The sequence below is a fragment of the Protobothrops mucrosquamatus genome, unplaced genomic scaffold (assembly GCF_001527695.2).
Source record: "Protobothrops mucrosquamatus isolate PMUCROS unplaced genomic scaffold, P.Mucros_1.0 scaffold453, whole genome shotgun sequence".
Classification (NCBI taxonomy): domain Eukaryota; kingdom Metazoa; phylum Chordata; class Lepidosauria; order Squamata; family Viperidae; genus Protobothrops; species Protobothrops mucrosquamatus.
Window position 1 is genome coordinate 1,100,137 of NW_015386776.1, and position 25,487 is coordinate 1,125,623.

Below are 25,487 nucleotides of genomic sequence, written 5' to 3' on the forward strand. Positions count from 1 at the left end.
TCCCTACCATGTGTCCGTGAGTGTGTTGTATACAAAAGGCACCTTAGCAGGCATCTTAGCAATTCAACTTTGACAGATGGATGATGTCGTGATACATCTTTCCTTAGCTGCTTCAGACAAATATCCATGAAGATTAAAGAGGATTCTTGCAGCACCTTTCTAACACATTTTATTAAAAGGCCTAACATTTGATAAACTGTGGCTGAGTTTACTAACAGCTCATGAAAGCTTATATCTTTTAATAAAATTTGCTAGCCAGAAAAGATCCTATTTGACTTCTGACTTTTGGCACTGTAGTTTGACATGGTTCTCCTCCTACATTGCCACGAAAAGCAGCTACCCAAATTTATGTAAATACAAACTATAACCGAATAACACATACTGATTTCATGCGTCTCTTCAAAAAGTTGTATTTTTCTATTCTTGTGCTCTGATATTTCAGTATAGCACATCACAGAAACAGACAGGCATCTCTTCATTTCTTTGGCAATTTAGATATCTTTTTTTTCTTTTCATTTTGCTGATTTCCCCCCCAAATTTATACTACTTTCTCCTCGGCTTGTAATTCTACTAATGAATTTTCTAGAGTGCTTTTTGAGTCTGGCACAAAAACTATGATGAATTGTGCTACCATATCTATGCTGCAGAATTCCAGATGATCATAAGGCTACAGTTGACAATAATTACCATTTTTATATCTCCTTGTGCCAAATAATTGTAATCTATATTTTTGCAGCACAGAAATGATAATTATAGTGTAAGTAGTTACTTATTGTAAAAGTTTCTTTAAAGTCAAAAAAATATTTTGTGTGCAGTTCCTACAAAGTGTACTTTATTATATATCACTCAGACATGAGAAGCTGTAATAGACTTAAACTATAGCTGGCTTAAATGGGTCGAAGAATCATTGTTATTGTAGAATAGAAAAAGAAAAAATAAAAGTTACTCTCCAGTAACAGAGGTGGAATCAAGGAGTGGAGCAAGAGAATCTTGAGGCTAGAATGAAAAATAGGGATTGGTTTCTAGGACTTGTAAAGTTCAGCCAAAGGGAACAGTTGGGTGTGGAAGCAACAAGAGAGCAAGTTGAAAAGAGAATGGACCATTCTTGGCTCTGGTTGAGACAAAATTGTTTGAACAAAGTTAGCAGGAGAGTTGGCTGACAATGCATAAGCTAGCTAGAGAACAGTGCTGGAAAATGAAAATGGGGTGAAGATGAATGTAATAAAAGATCTGCTTGTTTTGCTGAACTTGGGGTATGATTTTAAAATTCAGAAAGCTTGCTTAAATAATTTAAAAGTGTATTTCTGGATATATTGACACAGTATGCTAATACATAAATATAGTTTACATTTAGCAATTATTTATACATTTCATATGAATATGAGTCTGATTAATCAGCTGATTTCATCATATAGATTAATTGAATTATATTATAATTATATTATTCCAGAGTGAATGGATAATGATGCATACAAAGATCTACATTTATATTTTTCATTAAATAAAAAGAGCTTATACAATGTGAAAAGTGGCTCGCATACTGTATAGTAAATGTGCATGTTAATTTTTCAGATAAACTTAAGTTATGTTAGTAAATAACTAATAATTATAAAAGATATCTTTAACAGCAGCATCTTCCTATCCCAGTCCTTGGAAAGGAATCTATAGGTGAATAAAAATGCCAGATCCAATTTAAACATCTGGCTGATTGTGCCCTGAATCATAATAATGAAAAGAATATATCTTGGAATCATAAAGTTAGAAGGGGCCATTTAGGCCACTGAGTCTACACTGTGTGCACAATTCTTAGGCAAGTGAGTATTTTGACCATATCAACATTTTCATGCATATTGTCCACCTCCAAGCTGTATAAACTTGAATGTTTAGTGGATATAAGCATATCAGGTGATATGTACAGTATTTGTGTAATAAGGGAGGGTATGGCCTAAGGAGATCAATATCAATATGCAATAGGTGTGCATAATTATTAGGCAGCTTCTTTTCCTCAGGCAAAATGGGCCAAAAAAGAGATTTAACTGACTCTGAAAAGTCAAAAATTGTAAAAAAAAATCTTTCAGAAGGATGCAACACTCTTGAAGTACAAGGTGTTCAGTGCTCAGAGACATGGCCAAGGTAAGAAAGGCTGGCAGTAGGTTTGGGAGTTGAGTCCAACTAGCTCAACTTTAATAATAACAGCCCATACCAGTATCCCACCTCCTTGATGGTGTCAAAGTGGAGCTCTGTGCCTGTTACTGATCCAGCCACGGGTCCATCCATCTGGTCTGTCAAGAGTCACTTTAATCACATCCATAAAACCTTTGAAAAATCTATCTTTAGATATTTCTTGGCCCAGTCTTGCCATTTCAACTTATGTGTCTTGTTCAGTTATGTCGGGTTTCAGCCTTCCTTACCTTGGCCATGTTTCTGAGCACTAAACACCTTGTACTTCTGGACACTCCATGTAGGTTGCAGTTCTGGAATATGACAGAACTGGAGGATAATGGATTCCTGGTAGCTTCACATTTGATTGTTCTCAGATCTTTGACAGTTAATGTACATCTTTTTTTCTCAACACATTTCTTGCAACCCTGTTGACTATTTGCAACAAACCTTTGATGGTTCTGTGATCACTCCCCAATATCTTAGCAATTACTCACTTGCCTAATAATTGTGCGCACAGTGTACTTCACTGCTAAATGCAGACATCCAAATTAAAGCTTCTACTTGAACACATCCACTGAAGGAGAGTTCATCACCTCCCTGGGTAATTGCTTACACTGTTGAATAGTTCTTACCATTAGGAACTTTCTTCTAACATTCAACAAGAAGTTATTTTCCAAGAACTTAAATCCATTTTTCAGTGCTCTCTATTCTGGAACAAGATAAAACAGGCCTTGATCTTCTTTTATGTGACTCCCTTTCATGTATTTGAACAGTGCTATTATATCTACTCTCACTTATCTTTTCCTGAGGGAAAATACTCAGTCTCTTCGGTTCCTCTTCCTAGATCAAGTTGCTTTTCCCTTATCATCTGATTGCTCTGTCCAATTTCTCTGAATCTTTCATAGAACATGTTGCTTGTTACCACTTATTGTGCCAATAAACTTTGATAAGGGGAAAATAAATTATTTCTCGAGATTTTGGTATTATACAATTGTGGCCACGTTACATCAGTGGCTCAATTTGTGCCAAACTGTTATCGTAACAAACTATTGTGTAGCAATTTTGTTTAAAAATCTTTTTTAAAGTATCATTACCATATGATATTTCCTATCCTGTAACTCTGTATTTGATGTTTATTTCCTCAGTGAGGAATGTTGAACTTGTCATTCTTACATTTAGTCCATTTATTGAACCTATCAATTTTATTTCTTACTTCTTTGTTTCATTCAGTATTTGAAATTTTGAAAAGCATTCTTTTCACTTTTTCATCCAAGCCATTAATGAAATTATCCAGTATTGACCTTTAGGCCACTCCATTTGATACTTTTTTTTTTAATTTGATGAGAATCCATGGAGAAGGGCTTTTGAGCAAAATATGTATCCACTTAATTGTCACATTATATGGTTCACAGTTAAGTAGCTTGTTAATCAATATGTGATGGGATACTTGGTCAAATGTTTTATATGTACTGTGTCTAAATAAATCATATACTATATTATGAAACTTATCTGATTAACAGGCACCTCTTTTGTTCTACCAACTTGTATTCTTCCTTTCTGATTTGGTCTCCTTTCATTTCCTCTCTTTATCTTATTTCTGTGTAGCCACTTTGAATTCTTTTTTGTTCCTCCATTTGTTTTTTTCCATTGATATTGTATGGAATTGTGGTTTTACTATTAGTTCTTTCTTGAGGAATACAACTGATCCTGAATTCTTTTCCTCATTAATTTTTTCTGCTGTGAGATCCTATTTAACATGGCTCCAAATGTACTAAAATTTGCTTTTCTAAGTTCTAAGGGTTTGGTTATGTTTTAGTTTCGCTTTGAATCGAAATCTTTAACATTGCATAGTCCTATTACTTCCATTTCCTCTACTAAATCTTCTTTATGGTTTGTATCAAGTCCAGATAGCTGATCTTCTTGTGTCTTCCTCTACTGGACTGGAGAACTTGCTGGAAGGATCATTCTTGATGAAGTTTTTCCTCTAAGAAATTTTGAGTTATTCAGTGTTTCTCATCACTAATAACATAATGCCTTTTTAAAGATCTGTAGTTTCCTTTTGGAAAGCATTGGTATCATCTCCTTGGGTAGAAAATGAGAATAGACATGAACAACAATGTGGCTTTTATTTTGTTCCACTTATTTTAATCCAACGTTGTCAAATCCATTCTTCAGGTTTTCTGAATATATTTTTAACATACAGTAGAAATCCTTTTCTCTTTCTATAATATTGCTTCGGGTTTTTTTCGAACAAATAGTATCTTTCTATTGCTGTACTGCAGTCATCAAAAGTTATTCTTAGATTCTATTATATCTATTAAATCATATTTGTAATTTTGCACAAAGAGTTCATGTTGTTTATTTATTTTTTTATTTACTACATTACTTATATACTGACACAGTTTATCCTCCAGTCATCATCAGGATAACTCAGCCATGATCCCAGAAAACAAATCTCTGCTCAGTACCATTTGCAATGCTTGTCATTTTCAGTATTTTTTTCTTTCACTTTCCTGTATTCTTCCATATATTGGAAGAAAAGATGAATGTCATGTTCCAATTCTTTTTAAGTTTTTCAAAGATCAGAGTGATATACTTTTAGCTGTTTTTTTTTCTTCCTATATGTATTAATGGGAAAAGATAACTGTCAGTAGGCTTGATAAGTTTTGGAAGTTGTCCTGTCACATCCTTATTCTTCACTCCTAGTTGTCAGTGTACTTCATGAACTAATAAATATGATTTGAATACATTTGATCCATTTCCTCATATAAGTAAATCGTCAGTTACCGTGACTATTCTCTTTGTTTGTTTATTAGGATATAATTGCATCCTTTCTGTCTTGTTCCTATTCTGGAAGTCTATTTTTATTTCCTTAAATACTTAGAACCTGCTTCTTATGCAAAAGTCAATAAACTGTTTCTGAGTTCCATTACTACCAAATATTATTCTGATCCACTAAATGTACTCTTGTGTTTCTCTTCCTTATAGAACAAGTTAACATTTTTTTTATTGGGAAAGTTTTCTTTGGACTAATTAATCTTTATCCCTTTTCAATAATGTGTGATTTCATTATTTACTTCAACTCTGATAACTGGTTTTGATGGCAATGTCTTTTGCATGATGTATTTAGTTGCATGTCTTTATATATCCATATCTATAGCCATATCCATATCTATCTATATCATGCATGTACATACACCCACATGATATAGATAGAAATGGATATGGATATAGATATATATTCAGATATGTAGTATGTAGTACTAGTATTCAGATATGTATGTATGTATGTATGTATGTATGTATGTATGTATGTATGTATGTATAAAGAATTGAATGGAAATGGGCTGATCACATAGCAAGAAGAATTGATGGCAGGTGGACCAAAGTAGTCATAGAATGGATCCCACTTGATAAAAAGCATCTATGGAAGAGACCTAAAACAAGATGGATTGATAACATCAGCAAGTATTGCAGGCCCAATTGGCAAAAGAAAGCTCAGGACCATATAGCTTGGAAAGAAGCGGAAGACAGTTCTATATTGTATATTTATTCTATGAATATTATTGTAGGTTTCATGTTGGAATCTATAAAATAAGCAATGCAATAATAAGCACATAGCTCCACGATTTATCTGTATTAAATCGAATTCCCTTGTTAATTCACCATTAAAGATTACAGCTAGCATGCGGTGCACAATCTCTGCTTAGATGTTGCTTGATTTAAAAATATTGACATGACATACTTATAGCACCAGTCCCCAACCTTTCAGGTATCGGTTTTGTGGACTCAGAGCAGAGGAGGATGGTTTCACGCACAAGCTAGATCCTGGGCATGTGAAGATGAAAGTTTGCTTGTTTGCCTGCCACTTGTGTAGCTTGGTTCTTGACAAGTCACAGACTGGTATGGGTCTGCAGCCTAGGGGTTCGGGACTCCTGATGTATAGGCCAAGGTATATTACAGCTGGACAGAACCCATTTTAAATGACAACTCTGAAGATAATAAATATATAAATACATCAGTTGCCACTGTTTCTTTAAAAAAATATTTTATATGGCATCTGATGTATTTAAATAAAATTAATATAAACTCATGTTTATGGAGTTTATACCATAAAAATGGAATGTAGATAAGGAATTATAAAAATACTTACAATTTTTTTATTAAAAAAATAATTTATAATATAATACCAAAAAGCATATTTATATCTGTGTTTCTAGATTTTTGTAATTGAGTTTAGATAAAATAATCTATAATGCAGACTTGTTTGCCATTCAGGAAAAAAAAGTTATGCAGTTGGTTTGGTCCACAGTAATATTTGCAGAATACATGCAATTTTGTTTAAAGGAAAAAAATTTATTGGAAGTTCTTAGTTTGTGACCCAGGTTACTAATGATATTAGAAGATAATAAAGATTACTTATTTAAAGTATAATTTTGATAGCTGTTACTTGAGTTGCTGCACTTAACAATATTTCTGTTAATTATTTTAAAGGAATCATAAAGTGCAATTTCAAAACCAGTTGAGAAAAAACATAGCTGAGAATACTGCAAAACAAAAGAGTGAGAAAATAAGTGATTCAGTTAATAAAGGGAAACTTAAATGGCTTATGATGTGGCGTGCATTTAATAGAATAATCATGCTTTGCTGAATCCATATGAAATACATAATAAGATGTATTTGTGAAATAGCATTATAATTTGCTTTCATCTCTATGCAATTTCCTGTTTCAGAATATATTTCTAAATACTCACCTTGCTGTTTTCTGCTATTTCAATTATTGACCTGGTTTTTCCCCAGGGACATTTGTGTGTTTTACATAGTAAAAACAAAAGATGGATAGTTTCTGGTGTTGTATGATACAACTACATTCTTACCCCATTTTATGACTCATCTTTGCTACAGCCCGGAAGTCGAAAAAGTTGGGCAAGTTAAAAGGAATCCATGAAGAGCCACCACAGCAGCAGCAGCAGCCACCACAAAGTCCAGAAGAAGGGATTACGTATATTGCTCCAGCAAAAGAAACTTCTGTGAACACAGCACTTGTTCCTCACTTATCTGCAGTTTCACCAGCACTTACTCCCTCACCTGCTATGGTTCTAGAAAATATTGAACCTGAAATTGTATATGCAGGATACGATAGCTCAAAACCAGACACAGCTGAACACCTGCTCTCCACTTTAAATCGTCTCGCTGGCAAGCAGATGATTCAGGTGGTGAAATGGGCAAAGATCCTCCCAGGTAATGAAACTTTTATTTTCAATGTAGATATTCTGAGGTTAAGGTATGCTTTGCTCAAAAGAATGTGTTAGAACTCCTTTTGTATTAAGAATAATTCATCACTTGTCATTAGAAAACATTTGTACCGTTTTCTTTCATGTGGGTTGGGGCTCCAAATTCTCAGAATAGGCAATAAAAATATCTGGATAAAATAAAATAAAAATATTTATAAAGGATACATTAGTTTATGCTGCATAATATAGATATATTTGTTGTTGTTGTTGTTGTTGTTGTTAAAGTTAGAAATATTTGCTTAGAACACATGAAAATATAGCAGTGTGAACATAACTTTCTGGGCCCTTCTTAGAATAAATCTTATATTTTCATATGTGTTTGAGCATAACCACCAGTTTTCAGACCTTCTCCTGAAATATAGCTCATAATATTACTAACCAGGGATCTGTTTTAGAGGCCAGAGTTTGCCAGGAAATCTGTGAAATCAGTGTACTAATCTGGTATAGTGACCTTGCCACTAAGAAACTATGAGGTACCTTCCACACCTAGTTTTAGAATGTGAAGTAGCAGTGTGTATGAAATAAAAAAATATGGTAGGGTTTTGTTTTGTTTTTTCAAAAAGAAAATATTGAATTCATTACATTTTCTAAATTCTGCAAAATCCTTATGAGCCAGCTGAAGTGAGCAGAACTAAAACTTAGAATATTTTGGTTGTTACAGATTTTAGCTGGAACAAATTCAGAGAGGTCTTACACGGCAGAGTAGAGCAAGGCTACTACACCTTCCCACTTTCTTCCCTCCACATGGCCAATCCACCAGCCTGCCAGATGATGTCCCCCAGCACCTTCCTTTCCCTCCCTCCCCTTATCCTCCACATGTTGCCCACAATATTTTTGGCTTCAGTTACGGAATTTCCAGTCAGATACAGACCATCTATCTTTCTCGCATTTTCTTTTTCTTATTCCAAGAACATTGCTGATAGCTTAGGGGAGGTATGGAAAGGAAGACACTGAGAAGATCAAAAGAGGATGGATTTTAAGTGTTGCAGATAAAGCCAAGGGCATCAACAATGGTTATGACTGGGTTCCAGCACCACATATCCAGCTGAGCAGCCTGTTCTCCCCATATCTTTTCAGTGCTTTCCCTTTCTAACCTCTCCTTAGTTGTGCTCTATCACCAATCTGGCTGGCTTATTTCTGATCCTTCCCCAAATTAGTTGGCCTGAAACACAGGTTTTCAGTCCAGACACAGATCACTGCAAAATAATTGTTCCATGCATAGGAGGCTTCATGCAGGAAATGTTTTTCACATCAGTAAGGTAAAGTTTTAAAATTAGAATTCGTGGTTCCTAAGTGTACAAGTATTTGTACATCTGGATGTTAAGGATAAAAAATTGTTTTGCTACTAAAGATTTACTAATCCTTATTTTCTTTCCGTCTTTAGGATTTAGAAACTTGCCTCTTGAGGACCAAATTACTTTAATACAGTATTCTTGGATGTGTTTATCGTCATTTGCCTTGAGCTGGAGATCATACAGACATACAAACAGCCAGTTTCTTTATTTTGCTCCTGACTTGGTCTTTAATGAGTAAGTTTTCCAATAAATACTTGTTTTTCTAAGGAAGTTTATAAAATAAAGCTCTGTTAAAATGTGATACATATAGAAATCCAAACCTTTGAAGGAATACAAATAGTGGGAAATGAGCATATGGAAACATCTTTCTCACATGTGTTTTTCTTGTCCTTATCTTTAATTTGCATCTGTCATTGTATATGTTTCCAAAGCTTCAACATTTAATTGGCTTTGACAGATCACTAATACATAACTTAAAGAAAAAGTAGAATCCTTCCACCTATCTACTATTACATAATTTGAGATTTGCATTTTTTTAAAAGTCCATTGAGAGGATTGCTCTTCTTAAGAATATACAGCAACTCAGTGTATATTCATTACAATTATAATTACTAATTTTGGAAGAAGCCTTTTTTTATACCTCACAGCAGTAATTGTAAGTGTCATTTATTTCATTGCTGTGGGCTCATTCCTTTTCGTAATAGAAACATAATTTGTACCATAAAACCAAGGATTCAAGTTCAAAAACATTGCTGAAGCTCATGTAAAGGAAGTGAGTTACCTTGATGAAATTGTTTATTCTGTTTTTTAATGGAAGAGCAACAACAGGTGTCATATTGCAAATTACACTTGAAATTGTTTTTAGGCTATTAAACTACTTTTTCTGCACCAAGAGTGGAGAAAAAAGCAAACAAACTAAATTACTTGCAGAATATATTTAATAGTTCCTTAGATTCTGTCTATGAAAATTAAAGATCCCTAAATCTTACTTTAAGAGTTTCTTGTGCAGTCAAATTAATCTGACACTGGAAATCTGTTATATATTAATTGCACTGGATTGAGATGAATTTTGTTTTAATCAAATTTTACATTATGTTAAAATACATAGGTAATTTTTCCCTTCTACTTACTTAAAGCCTAATATAGCTGAACCTCCAAAGGCTGTGCCCTCTTAGTTGTTAATAAAGTATTTAAATAATTAGAAGATTATTGCAGCTAGGAATGAAGTCTCAGTACCAGAAGTCCAGTTTGTTACTTTGTTTCACTATTTTATAAAATAGAGAAACATATTATCTAGATCAGCCTTTCTCAACTGAATTTCTGTGGAAATCTACGGTTCCCTGAGACATTGTTCTGCAAACTATCACAATTGCAAAAAAAAGCATCATTTTTGAACTTTGCATGCTTCATATTGCTAGCACTTGGATGGTGGGAATTTTAACATGCTGTTGCTTACCTGTCAGACTATTGCTTTGCTGTTGTAAACATTGTAGGTTGGGACTAAACCGTATTGTAAAGTTTTCATATTTTCATATTTTATGCAAATATTTTATTTTTATGAGACTTGATTCCAAGGGTTCCTCTCGGGTAGTGGTCCCCGAACTCTTCACCTCATTGACCCCTTCATGAATTTTCAGATTGTCATTTATCCTCAAACAGTTATTATATGAAATTAATTTGATAAATACTACTTTAACAAATACCACTACAAACAACAACATTGATCCTTGGGGGGAGTTGATACTGACCACTTTGGGGAATTATGTTTGAAAAGTTAAGAATTGGAAAAAGGCAAATTTAAATCGTTGAATGTAGTCAATTGTCTCAAAGGTGCTTTTTTCAAAAGGCAACTGGACTATTTTTTTATTTAAGGAAAAAGATGATGTTTACAACAGATGATGGTTCTTGGATTAGAAGTGAAATGTATTTCTCTTCCTCAAATAAAAAACAGTCCAGTTGCCTTTGGGGAAAAAATAATCTTTGAGACAACTATGATCTGGATGACTGAGAATCTCCATAAATCTAGTCAATTATTTTGTGTAGCTGTATGTAGTCTAACAAAATTAAAATTTGTTTTTCAATTGTGTCAGGATAGAGGACATAGATTTAAAATCCAGGAAAACAAATATCAACTAAATGTTAGGAAAACCAGGGCTCATTTTCTATATCTGACATAACATGATCTCTAGAAGTACAAAAGAGCTTGATATTTAATTTCCTTTTTCAGTTAAATACTGAAATAGTCATAATAAATCTTGGAAATTACTTCTTTGATTAAAGTTGTTTGAATTTATACTGAAAATTAAAAGGCTAAAGACTATCTAGAGGGCTAACATTTTGCAGTACTTACATGTTCAAAACTTGCTAGCTGCTATCCAAAGTTGATGTCTGATTATGTACTCTTTTTAGGATATTAAAAAAAGGGTGAGGTCTAACCCAAGAGAGCTAAGGGATCATTTTGTACTAGCCAGTGATGTGTCTGTGTTGAAGTGAGAACTAATTTTTAAGTGATTAAGATATTGGATTAAGACTGAAAAAACAAATTCAAATTCACAGTTTATATAAATATATAAATAATACATTTTAATGTGTAGCTGAACCTATGTTCAAAGATAGATGTTGAAAAATTTAACTTTCTAGATGTTGTTTGAATGTTTATTATATTTATATCCCGCCCTTCTCCTTACGGACTCAGGGTGGCTAACAGCCAGATAAAACAACTACAAAATACAAAATACCAATACTACAGTTAAAACACTATTAAAAGACAAATATTAACAATTGGCCTATAATTTAAAATAATTTTAAAACCCCCGCTAAAAATTTCCCCTAGGCCAGTCCTGCAAGCTGAAATAACCATGTTGTGGAAGTTTAACTTTCTAGATGTTGTGGGAATATTTATAACAATTTTCCATGTTGTCTGGGGCTATTGGATTTGTATTCAATATATGGAGTAGGCCTTGTTTTAGAGGTTAGGCATAGATTGTTTTGAATTATGTAATTTGGAATATAAGAGCTGTTGGAATTATCTAATCCAACAGCCTTCCCAAAAAAGAAAAGTTCACCATTTCCCAAGGCAGACTATTCCGTTCTAAAACAACTTGTACCTTTTTTTCCCTGGTATTGAGCTGAAATACATTGTGCTGTAATTTAAGATCAGTCTTTTTTTCTTGCGTTGTAGTATAACATTCTTTTGAAATACTTCAGTTATAGCCCTTTAAATATCACATCTTCTCCAGACTAAAAATGCCCAACACTTACAAATGTTCCTCATATGATAATCCTTTGAGGTCCTTTATCAACTTTCTTGTTCCTCTGAATATATTCCATCTCATCAATGTTTTTTCTAAAATGAAATGCCCAGAACTCAGTGTAATATAGATGGGATTTGACCAATGGACATATCTTGATTTTTACATCTTATTTCTGTGGATTCAACCTAGAATTACAGTTGCTTTTTTTATCATTTACTTTACACTGTTGTCTCTTATTGACAAAAAGCCACTTGGGTCCTTTTTTTGTATGTATGGTCCCTGTTCTACATTCATGGTTTTTCTTTTTCATATCCAAATGTTAGACATCACATTTGTCCTCACCAAATTTAATAGTGACTGATTACTGCCTGTTGTTCCCACCCTTCAAAGTTTTTCCTGCCAGATGATACTGCCTTCTACGATATTTTCCATTCCCCCCTCTCTTTGTATCATCTGTAAATATGGTAATAATGTTTCCAATCCCTTATTCAGGTCATTGATAAATATGTTGAACAATATACTGTAAGACCTAGAACAGAACCTAGCAGCTCACCATTTGACACTTCCCTCCAACTTAACCTATAATTTGATCTATACTTTATATGCTTATTCAAACAATGTTGAATCAATTTAAAGTAGCTAAAACAGAGCCCTCTTCTCTAGTACAAGTGGTATTTCATTCATTCATTCATCATTCATTCATTCATCAAATTTATATGACTGCCCATCTCATGAAAAAGTAACTCTGAGTGGTGTTACAATAAAATCATAAAAGATTTAACAATTAAAAATATATAATTCAGGAAAACAATTAAATACTATATCCACTCTATTTCCCAGGCAATTAAACTGCTTATGAAGAAAGATCAAGAGGAGGGGCAAGGGAGGGAGGGAGGGAGGGGGAGAGATCAGGTTGGTTTGGCATGATTTTTTTTCCTGGCTCCTGCCAAGAAATGCATTCTTTTCTAAATGCTTGTCAACCAATTGTTTAATGATTTCTCTCTGAATTTTTCCCAGTGTCACTGTCAAGCTGACCTGGTTTATAATGTCTTCTTCTTATTCTTTTTTTCTGAAGAGTAAAACAACAGTTACCTATCTCCAGTCATCTGCAGTGATTTGTTAAAGTTCATAGGAAGGGACTCTAATGACATCTGCAAATTTCTTTACAACTTTTGGATGTAATTGCTCTTATTATGGAGATTTGAATTCACTCATAACAACTAGTGTTTACTAACCCTAATTTTATTTACCCTTCATTTTTCACTGCCTCTGTTTGTCAGTGGTTCTGATCAGTTACATTTGAATACATTTTGGGTGGCGGGGGGGGGGGATGGAGAGGGACTAAAGCAAATTAAGTCTTGAAGACCTCTGCCTGCTCCCTCTCTTATCTATTTACTATCCCACCATTTTCTCCTAGAAGTGGGCCTCTTCCTTCCTTCACTTTTCTTTCTTTTACTATTGTCATAGCTGAAAAAGGGACATTTGTTGCTTTTAGCTTCCCTTGTAAGCCTATGCTGTCATTTCTTTTTTGAGAATATGACAAATCTCAAGATAATGTGGTCAATTCTTCTTAAGCTTGCACTGCTTTCATTCTTTAATCACTCGTCCCCTATTAGTTATATCTAGTTCACCAGATCTCTCTTGTTCCGTTTTCTATGAAAAATAAAACAATCAGATTGCTAACAAATTTTCGAAGTTTGACTGCATTGATTTTTTGCCCTATAGCCATAGGTTTGTTATTTCTCCTTCTTTGTATTTTTATCAAATGCTTTCAACTGAATTTTCATTTTTCCTTTGTTCCCCTTCCTTTTCTTTATTGGTTTACGTATTATTTTAGCCATGATGAAGGACTACATTCCAAGGTAGAATTAAACATAGTAGGAAAATGGGCATTTCCCATTATTCAGTATCTAGCTGTAGATGTTACTAAAGAGCTGATCTCCATGAATACAAGATAGTTATCTGCAGTAGGGAGCAATTGTGTATGTGAAATTGGATAATGCAGATTTCTAGCTCATGTGGAAGTGTTCATTTATAGAGAAGAAGACTCACTGTTGAAAATCATATGACATCGCACAACATGATATATAGAGAAGGGCTACAGTGCCATCATTCAACCTGCATTGAGATCTGTACAAGAATTTGTCACCTGAAATATTGCGTTGTGTCAAAAAAATACTCTCAGACCTAACTTGAAGGATTTTGCTTTTATTAGCATTCTTAGAATCTAAAGGTTTATGTGTTTCATTATCACCCAGGGATAGTTGCAAATACAGTGCAAATAGAATAAATAGGCTTAACAGAAGTTTTCTAACATTTCACACTATCAAACTATATTTGTACTGCTTGGGCTCCCAAAATGTTCCTGATTTCAGTAAATTACCTATCAACATGCTCTACTGTGTCTGCTAAGACTCTTTTAATTTGAGGAAAATTGATTTGCTGCAAAGCAAAGCATTAATCTAATTGATATTTTTTACAATGCCCTTCAGCCCTCATAGATCTCAAAAGCATTACTGTAAAATGAAATGCTGGGGGCTCTAGCCCAGTGCTTTGCTTACCTTCTGGTATGTGAGTATTGTGTAATTATCCATACCCCAAGAACTCCACATTTGTTTGCTACTTCCCCAAAATTGGATACTGCTACCCTAGTGTGGTGCTGCAGATATGTCAGGAAAATCATATGCAATATGTCAGCTAATACTGAGTTTATAGCTTTTGCTATAAAAAAGGAAGTTTCTTTCTGAACTAATATATTATTTTTTCTTCCTGATTTTAAAGTTGGAAACTTAAACTTAAAGAGTAATAGTTACTTACGTATACACACAGTGTCCCAGAAGAAAATGTTGCCTCGGCTATGATCTTCTGGAAAATGATCAACTTGGTCCATTCAAGGCTACAGTAATAACAACACCAGTTTTCACAATCAGCAATACAGCTCCCGCAGTGATAGAAATGGCTTCTATAGGTCGAGCAAATGTGTTTGCAACTGGTTCACAATTACATAGTCTTCATCATTAGGAACACGTGTGCAGTTATAAAAAGCTAAGAAAATGTTTCATTTTATATTTAAAAATTATTAGTTTCATTAGAAAAAAGATATTCAAATTACTGTATAAGATAAAAAATAGGTGTATTGTTTTCTATATTTGTTATGGGAGCTATATCAGTTATGTAAGTTGGCAGATTGTGTTATAATACAAAGTGCCTGTCTAGCCTCATTTGAAATCCTGCAAGGGCTGTGTAAAAGCATACAAAAGATCACATAGCTCTGCTATTAGATTCATATTTACTGATCTGTCATTCCCATTAATATAAAGTTAATATAGTGGGCAGATATGGAAAAGATGATAAGCAATGTTCATTGATGACTTCCTAGAGCAGAAATAAAGGTCCTACATTCAGTTTTAAAGTGTTCCTTATCTTTCCAATTTATGCTCATTTCTTCAGATCTAGTGTGTTGTTAATATTGTAGAAATATTTCATCTCCACATATATAAAATTGTAATGTAAATGGCATCATCCCTTCTGCTTTATATTAGGCCAGGGGTAGGCAACCTTGGCTCTTTTATGACTCGTGGACTTCAACTCCCAGAATTCCTGAGCCAGCATAGCTGGCTCAGGAATTCTGGGAGTTGAAGTCCACAAGTCATAAAAGAGCCAAGGTTGCCTACCCCTGTGTTAGGCTATTCTTCTGTTCTCAGAAGGAGATTAATACTCAGTCAGTCAGCAGGCATAATTTATCTCATTGCTAAAGTGAGTTTTATAGCATATATGTTGGTAAAGGTAAAGGTTTCTCCTCCCCAATCATGTCTGACTCTAGGGGCCAGGGATCATCTCTGGTTCTTAGCTGAGGAAGCCAGTGTTTACTCAAGAAATTTCTGTGGTCATGTCGTCAGCATGACTATACGCCAAAGTATGCGGAAAACTATTATCTTCCCACCAAAGTGGTACTTATTTTTGATGTCCACATCGGTTTCTGACTCGGAAGAGTCAGATGATGATGATGATCTGGAACTGTACCCATCAGACAGGGTCCCCAGGAGTACTTAGCCCGGGGATGGAGGAGGATGCAGTCCCAGGTCCATTATGCATCGGGGGTGCAATCAACTGGATGGACAGCCGCCTGCTCAAGAAGAAGAAGGAGAGGCATGGTTGCCACTGGTTAACACTGATGATTAGTAACAGGCTGCCTCCAATGAGGAACAGCTACCACCCCTACCTGATCCACAGACACAAAGAGCAAGGTCAGCAAGGCTGCTTGTGAGGAAGCAGCCTTGTCCCTCCTAATCAGGAACACCTGACTGTGGATTACTTAGCATCAGAAAGGAGCAGTTGGCAAAGATAACCATTCATTTTCCTGATCATCATCTTCAGCTCCATGCTTCCTGTATTCTGATTTTGCACTGTGATCATTGGGTTTGTTTTATGGCCTTTTCCTGGATCTGGACTTGGATTGAGACTTTCACTTGGATTTGGACTTGGATTTGCATATGGATTTAGACTTGCCCCTGTGAGCTTCCTTAGCGTATTCATTTGCTTGAGAACTTATTGTTTAGACTTACTCACTCAATGGCTGGGGGGGGGGGAATCTGTGACTTGCAGGATTTGGGGAGATATTGCTATAATATCTAGAGTAGTACAATAAACATACTCTACTAGGACTTATTGCCATATGTGTGACTTGGGTCATATCGCTATCTACTTACATTTGCATGCTTTTGAAGTGGGAGGAGGGCAGGAGCTGGGGCAAGTAGCAGGACCTCACCCCATCTGGCAGCACTTGGGTCTCGAATCTGAGCTGTCAGATTTCCAGCTGACAAGCTCAACATCTTTAACCACTGAGCCATCACATTCCTCATATGTTGTTACATTTTGTTTTCAAATGTAGCTGTATCTCTATGTAGCACTGTAGTTTATTCTGCTATATTTAATATTCTGGTTTTGCAAAACTCAGTCTAGTACATAATTGTCAATAAGCGAAATAATCAACTGCTCCTCAAGTAGATTTTTCTGCTATTGTAGAAATCATAATGATCAAAGAGAATGACCAAGAGAACATTTCTGGCTGTTGAAGCATCTATATGGAATAAATGAATAGCGCAAGGTTTAATTTTATAGGTGGGATGAAGTACATTTTCATTATGTAATACTGAAATAATGCTTTAAACTACTGTTGACAAATACTGGAAAGTAGGAGTTTTTTTAAACCATAAAAAATTTAAAAAAGCACTATTTTTTAAAAAAATACATGTTTTAAAGGACTGTATGAATAAATATGGAGTAATATACAGCAAACAACAATAGAAATTTAATCTGAAAGAATTACAATTATAATCTGGGGACTTTAAACTGAAAATGTGAACATATGTGAATAATTATCATGATCATTTTTTTAAATGTCAATTTTAAGTGTTAATTTTCAGTAAAATTATAAAAAAGAAAGATTAAGTAGTATCATACTTTTGGTTAGGAATATCTGCTAATGTGATACAATTCATTCCAAGTCAGTGAGGCAGGCCTTTGGTTCTTGAAATAAAATGGGGGAGGGAGCATTTATTTATCAATAAATAGCTCAACAGAAATTACTTGTGCAAGAGCATCTCAACTCCAAATTATAAGCTGGATCAGGATTTATCAGTGGTTCAGTTTTGCTGATTACTTAATTGGCATCTGTTTATTCAGGTTTCTGGATTCTTCAGTGCATTATATAATAAACTTGCTGCGTACCATCACATCATGTTTGGATAAACATATATATTCATGTGTTTCTCCAAATACCCTAAAAATACTAAACTTACATTCTGTTGTGGATAAGATGCTGGGAATAGAAGATAATTTAGATTTTCATAGGGCACAGAAAAAGGATAGTGGACTCACATACACAGGGTTGGAAAAAAAGAATTGGGGGGGGGAGGCAGGAAATGTAGCTGATTACTATCGGATTCATTGAAGATGGACATCTTGGTGTTGAAGGTAGATTGTTGGCTTTAACAAAACCCAGTTTGGACTAGTAAATCTTAATAGGTTAGTTCGTGATCCAAGTGATAAGACTGCTGAAAATAAATTCTTGGATGCTACCTGAAGAAGTCAGCTGAAGATAGAGCAGTGGCAGTTGTATTCAGTACAAAAAGCTCTCAACAGAACTGAAGAAAGATGGAAGATAAGAAGGTCAAAAGATTACCTACTAGAGAAAAACCAACAGATTAAGCTGCTGTGATGATTGATGGAGAGATGCCAACTAGTGTAACTTTAAGCCATTTCTTAGCTTTAGATAGAAATAGTTTTCATATTTAGAAGCATTGTCAAGATTACATCATTCCATCTGTAGGAGAATATATCCAATATATGACACTGCTCAATGTATAACAATATCCTCCTCATTTGAGAGTAAGTAATTGTGAAAGTTCTGAAGTTGCCTCCTACCAAACTTCAAATGTACAGTATGTTGGGTGTTTTTTTGTTTTTTTGTTTTGTTTTTTTGTTTTGTTTTGTTTTCATTGTTCCACCCAGGAAGTGATAACTACATTTTAACAAATTCTTCAAAACAGCAAATATATTCATATTGTTTATTCTATTTTAATACATGTTTACCCAAGAATTTTATCTCCTACGTTTTCAGAAAATGGTTTCTTGTTTGAAGCCTCCAGTTCAGGAAGCTTACAGATCCGTTGTTCCAGTAGAAGAGAATATATGTAGCTCAGGCTTGATCTGTGCAGTCCTTGGTGCTGTTTGAAATTGGCTGTTTGCTTGCAGACATTTCATTACCTGACTAGGTAATATCAGCAGTGCTAGTGAATATGGGGTTTGCTTTCTGCTTATATATAGTAGCTTGCCCTCCCAGTATTGGTGAGATTGTAGTTTTTCCTTGAAAATTCCTTGATTAGTATATTGTTTTCTGCTTACTTGTTTATCTAGTGCTAATCCCAGCTTAATTTATTTATCAAATTTCTATACCACTCATCATACTAGCATGACCCTTATCTCAGCATAGGTTACTGGTGAAGATGTGTTCTGTTTTTTTGGTTTCCTTCTTAATTTTTTCATTGTCTCTTTTGAGTGATGTGTAAATGTGATTTATCTCTATTTGTTGATTGCTGATTGGTCTGAATGCTAAGCTTCCAAAAATTCCGTAGTGGTTTTGGTCTAGGATGCTCAGTTTCCCAGTTGAAACTATGGTTAAATCTTTCCATGAGCTGTGAAACTAAATAGTTTCATCGTGCCTTCCGACTGCTGATCAGTGTTTGTGGATCCTCTCTACTAGTATTCTCCCTAACTGTCCTTCATAGTGGTTGCTACAGTCCTTACACTGTATGTAATGGATTATGTTAATACTGCCCATTTGGACAGTTGCTGAAATTGAGGAATTACTTTCATTTCAACAGCCACATTAATGTGTACCTGTCCTTTCCATATACTAACTTCTTGAAAAATCCAATTTTCACTTATCTGGAAGGAATTATGCATTGCCGGATTCTGGAAGAAATTGCTTGCATGATTTCTTTTCTCTTTATGTTTTCACATAGTACTAGGATGGTGCAGAAATCAATGAATTAGTATAATTGATGTTTGACTTATATGGCAACTTTTGGATTTGTTTTATTTTGTTTTGTTGTTTTTCCTTTGCTTTTGCTCATGAAAAGATACATTTCTTCTCTATGGAATCAAAATACTAGCTTTTATTTTATAATTCTATTATAATTGGCATCTTCCATTCATATGTAAGCTTTAATTCTAGCTAGAAAAATGAACTTAATATTAAACTTTATATGGATAGAGAAGAGGAGGTCATGCTCATAGTTTGTCACTTGTCCCTCAGGATTCAACACTCTCCCCTTTGCTGTTTAATATCTACATGAAACTGTTGAATGAGTTTATCTGTTAGTTCAGTGTACTGATGGTATTAGCTCTATATCTCAACCTGGGGCTGACAGGTGAAGCTGTCAATGTATTAATCCAGTAGTGCCTGGAGGTTTTTCAGGTATTGGGAGAAATAGATTTTGGCTCAATCCTAATAAGACTGAATGACTTTAGCTGCCCCCCCCCCCCAGTTCAGGTATATTTTCATCATTGAACTTGGATGGTGGTGCATCTCCCCATTTAAGACTGGTACACTGGTTGAGAGACCTCGTAAACTCACAGCTGTGGCCAGGAAGGTTAGCACAGGTTCATCTTGTGTACAAGTTGCTGCTTTCTTCAACTGAGAAGTCCTTCAGGTGGACACTCACAATCTGATCACCTTTTGATTGGACTATATGTTATACCCATGTGTCACACTGCTATGTGAGTAGCATTGGTTGCCCATGGGCTTCTGGGTGCCATTCATCATCTGCTAAACCCTTCATGACACAGAGTCTGATTATCTGTGGGATTGTTGATCTCCAATTGTTTCTGCTTGACTCTATGTTGTGACAAAGCAAGTGCAGTCCCGGTCCTTTCTATGAAACATTGGCATTTTGCAGGGCCTAAGAAAAGTGTCTTCTCCATTGCTGCCTCTGCCCTGCAGAAAAGCATTGCCCCGGAGATTAAAAAAAAGTTCCCATTTTCCCGGGGTTCTGAAAAGCTCTTTAAGATCTGGCTCTGTTCCAGGGCTTGAGGTTAATGTGTCCATTGGTGCACTTCTGGTGCCCCTATCATATTTGTAGGATTTATTGTTTTGTTTTTTGCCTGTTTATGTTTGTTTAGTTGTTTTCTGAATTTTATAATCTCATTTATAGTCAATTGAAGACATCCAATATCTCAACCGATTTCTTGAATAGGGAAGATAAAACTGGCTGTTATCATTACATGAACTTCAGTTTGCACCCATCTAAAACTCTTTATAGTGGTTTTGAGAAAATAATAAATAGAATAAAATAAAATCTTGATGAATCTCATACTGCAATTCTTAGGCTGTCTAAAAACAGGACTCTAATCCTCCTAAACAGGGCTTTTTTTCTCGGAGAAAAGGTGGCGGAACTCAAACCTGGCCACGCCCTCATCAAACCCTAGGACCGCCCCTTTAGAGAACAGGAATGCAAGTAAAATTTGGGAGGGGCTATTTCCGGTGCGGCCGGCCCGGAAAAAGGTGCCGGAACGCGGTTCCGCCGTGTTCCGGCTGAAAAAAAGCCCTGCTCCTAAACTAACCAAAGGCCAATCATATTTGGATAGAACCAGTGTAAAACAATTCCTTTATTCCAAACATACAGTAGATCCAAATGATTTTGCACTCTTTTTTATAAAAAAAAAATTCCCATAGAGTTCCCAAAGCATTCGCTTTTCCAAAACTGGGTTTAAATCTGCATTGAACTGAATCGAAAAGAACATTTTCATTCAAAACGTTTCTGAGTCACTTAAGTAGCCCGTCAGATATTAGCAACCTTCATGAAAAAAGCTTTTGCATGATTCCATCTAAATGCTTCCCCCCATTGATACTTATGAGGGATTAATTTTGACAGGATAATACTTCAGTCAGTGTTTTATCATGTTAACAAAACTCTGAGTGTAGTCTATAAACAGTTACTAATGAAATGAAAATGATCCTTGAGGAAAAGTATATCCATTTTGCCTAATAATGACAACAGCATAAATTATTTTTTATCTTAATTAGAATAAATCATTAATTTGATGTACATAGTCATCCATCTCACTGTAGCGATTCTAGGCAGCAAAGGGCATATCAAAACACAATACAAAACATTAAACAATAAAACATTTGAAAGTTTCAGCATATCTTTATTTTACCTGTCTTGTCTTTTACAGAGAAAGGATGCGGCAATCTGCAATGTTCGAATTATGCCAAGGAATGCACCAGATCAGCCTTCAATTTGTTCGTCTGCAGCTTAGTTTTGAAGAATACACCATAATGAAAGTTTTGTTGCTGTTAAGCACAGGTACGTTTCTTGATATTCCAGTCACAATTTTAAATACTATAATATCATATATTATTGTAATAACTGACTAATCAGTATACGATGAATTAAAAAAGAAAAGAAATTTGATTTTAAGAGCTGGAAGGCTCTTTAGTGTTTTGGACTTGACATCTATAGCATTTTTGAAAATCAGGATTGATTACTTTAATGCATTGTGTGATAGCTTTGAAGTTAGTTCAAACTATAGTTTGTAGGCTCCTAAAAGGGGCTGGTAATTGAGAACAGACATCCTAGCTCCAGTACTGAGATCTACCAAATCCTGTTATAATTTGCAGCCCACAGTAAGATGGCATTAACTCTGCTATACAGCATAAATCTGTTTTTGTTTTTACCTTTAAACCTGAAGTGTATTAAAGCTGAATTCAACATGGCACGTGCCCAGTTTTTCTTCGTGGCATGATAATTTGCATTTCTTTAAGATTAATTTGCTTGATTTATAAAACAGAACCTTGCATGCTTCAAAGTAAAGTCTAGCATTATGTTGTTTCTAGAAATGCCTGTGAGATTCATATATGTTATTACTAAAACACAACTGCGAAGTTGCAATCCAGTATTTTGTTTGAAAGTTTGCATATATGCTTGAACTATATACACACATATGTACATATAATACATGCATACATATATAAATATGAGAGAAGAATAGATTACTTTCTGCTTAATTGTCACATTGCAAGTAATCATAATTACCAATCAGCCAAATTTAAAGAATCTGTAAAATATCCTCTCACAATTCCAGTTATGCCTCCAACATATATGGAATACGGGTTTCTCCTATTAAACAAAACCTTCACCTATATGAATTTGCTTTTGTGATAAGCTTATATTCAAAGATGGCCCACCCAAGTGTTAACGAGATGATTGATAACAAGCGGCTTTCTGTTTTTCAGTTAACACTTGGGTTTATCTATCAGGTTTGTGGTGTGATTTGGACCATTTACTCATCTAATGCATGTAGAAACTGGGTAAAATTGAAAGGAATATTATAAACTAGTAAAAAAAAGCTTATTTATTTAACAATTTGTTTACAATACAATTTTTACCAGGGTTGTGCATGAATAGTCTAAATAGTTAAAATTTACTGTTTAGAATGTCCTGATATGCTCATTTAACAAGGAAAAAAGTAGGTGTCCTGTAAGAGTTCAGTTTATTTGTTTATGTCTCTAGTACTTACCCTACTACAATTAAACATAAGGCAGAAATTTTGAAGTTTCTCCAGTCAGCAAAAGAGCTTTGGGTGCAGCAGATTCAGTGTTACCTCTAACTTCACTCAGCCTCCCAGAATATATCTTTTAAATTCTGACTATTGCCAGAAAAAGTGCTGATTGTACAGTTTTACTGACAGTATTTCCACAAATTGGATAGAGTCCTTCATTTATAGCCCTCCCGTCCCCCTGTGCCCTGAGAGAGAGAGAGGGGGGGGATACAAATAAATAAATATCTTGTACTACACATTATAGCAGTGCTTCTCAACCTTGGCAGATTTAAGATGGGTGGACTTCATCTCCCAGGATTCCCCAGTGATAATGCTGGTTGGGAAATTGGAGGAGTTGAAGTTCACCCATCTTAAGGCTGCCAAAACTGAGAAATACTGTATTGTAGTTTTGATTATATATTGAATTTTAATATGTATTCCTTATAATTGATTTTCTTTCTTGTGAAGAAATAATTGGTGATCTAAGGTATGCATAGTATTTATAGGATAGAAACATTTGTCACAGGTGTTTAGCGCCCTTGGTGCCAACATTGGAAGTTTTGCAGAATATTAAGATCTGTATCCTTCACTGAAACTATAACCTGGAATAAATTACTTCTAGAAATAAATTGATATAGGGCAGATAGGAGGTAGGAAAGGAACCTTAATATAGCCATTTCTTAATTTTATCCCAAAAATACTGTTTTAAAAGGAAGGAAAAAATAATGAATGACCAAGTCAATAAAGAAAGGGGGAAGGATTTGGCTTTTGGCACTGAGTCCCCAAATTTTGAAAGAAAGGAAGGAAAGGAGGGAGGGAGGGAGGTTTTAAAAATATTTTAAATATATCTTAGCTTCCTAACTGCCCCTCTGTTGTACTCATACTGACATACAAAATGTATGAACATTTTAAACATTTTGTCATTTCTGCTTTTAATTCTTTAAAAATTCCTTAAAAACATTTATAATTGCCTCTACGTAGTATGTAGGGAAGCTATTCTTGCTTATATTTGCTTAAACTTCAGTTAAACTTCAGAATATATGTTGTTCATTTTTCCATTACTGCATATTCATAATTTTAGTCTTCAGTCTGTTATCATTGGTAGGTTTTTCCTTGTATCCTTGTGGACAAGTATTTTAGTAAATTGTGGGTATTTTGTGATATTTTGTTAATATGTTTAGGAATTATACCTAGTAAAATAAATGTGGTTTAATTGCAGATATAATATCTGAATAATGCTGTGTATTTTCAGTATTTTTAAGTTCTTTTACATGTACACCACTTGCAGTGCAGGTAGTCCTGGACTTACAATGCTCATTTAATTAATGTTCAGAGTTACAATGGCCTCAGAAAGTGTGCTTTATGGCTAGTAAAGCTCTTCTGGCCCTTCTGGTAAAATGTTACACGACCGCCTCACGGTCAAATGACCACATTTTGGGAGCTTAGCAACTGGCTCACATTTATGACTATGACCATGATTTGCAACTTTTCTTTTTGCCCGTTTCCAGCATTTTTTGCTTTTGAAATTTGGGAGAGTGGGTTTGCACTTACAACTGTGTAATTGTTTGAAAACTTGAATAGTATCCACATGAAGGAAACTTTTCTCAACTAGCATAGAAGAAATCTCTCAATATATCTCAATCATTTTTATTTTTCTCCAGCCTACAGAAGAGGAAAGATAGCTAAATGCCAAATGTAATGATCAAAATGAGAAGCCAATGGGCTTACATCCCAAAGTGTAGAGTTTCGATTGTGTTTCTGATTATCAGTTTTTATATACAGTATTTAATTCTGTGGCTGCTGGTGTAATAATTTACAGATTCGTCTTTAGAAAAATATACATAATATCATTCCACTTATTTTGTGCCAATTTTATCTAGATTGTATATAGAACATAAATATATTTATAAAATGGGTTGTATATATAATGTCTGATTGTTTAAACCTGAAACTTTTATATATGTATCTTTGCTGACTGAACCATCAATGTACAAGTAGAAATAGAGAAAAATATCCTTCTTTAATCACATTTAGTTGGTTATATATAAATATAAATATATGTATATGATTACACACACACACACACACACACACACACACACGAAGCACGAAGCTGAAGACACCAGCCTGAAGATGACGAATGGAACTTCGTCGAAACGTCGCCAAGACACTTCCAATTTTACGCGGGAGAAAACCCGAATAACCAAAGACCTACATACAAACACCCGCGAAAACCTCAGAAAACACACACACATATATATATGTGATTTACTTTGTGATATATATATATATATATAGTAATGAATGTTGTGAGGTTGATAGAGAACAAGGTAATTAATTGTACAGCTCTCCTTACTGACATCAAAAATGGTGGA

At 34.6% G+C, this 25,487-nt stretch overlaps 1 protein-coding gene across 1 annotated transcript in view; it reads left to right on the top strand.

Annotated features, from left to right (window-relative positions):
* Window positions 1–25,487, top strand: part of LOC107287890 (mineralocorticoid receptor) — a 59,713-nt gene that overhangs the window by 22,994 nt on the left and 11,232 nt on the right. Inside the window, exons 3-5 of the mRNA XM_029284231.1 lie at window positions 7,069–7,404; window positions 8,842–8,986; window positions 21,748–21,878. Of these exons, the coding sequence (XP_029140064.1) occupies window positions 7,069–7,404; window positions 8,842–8,986; window positions 21,748–21,878 (612 nt within the window). The remainder of the gene's footprint in view (window positions 1–7,068; window positions 7,405–8,841; window positions 8,987–21,747; window positions 21,879–25,487) is intronic.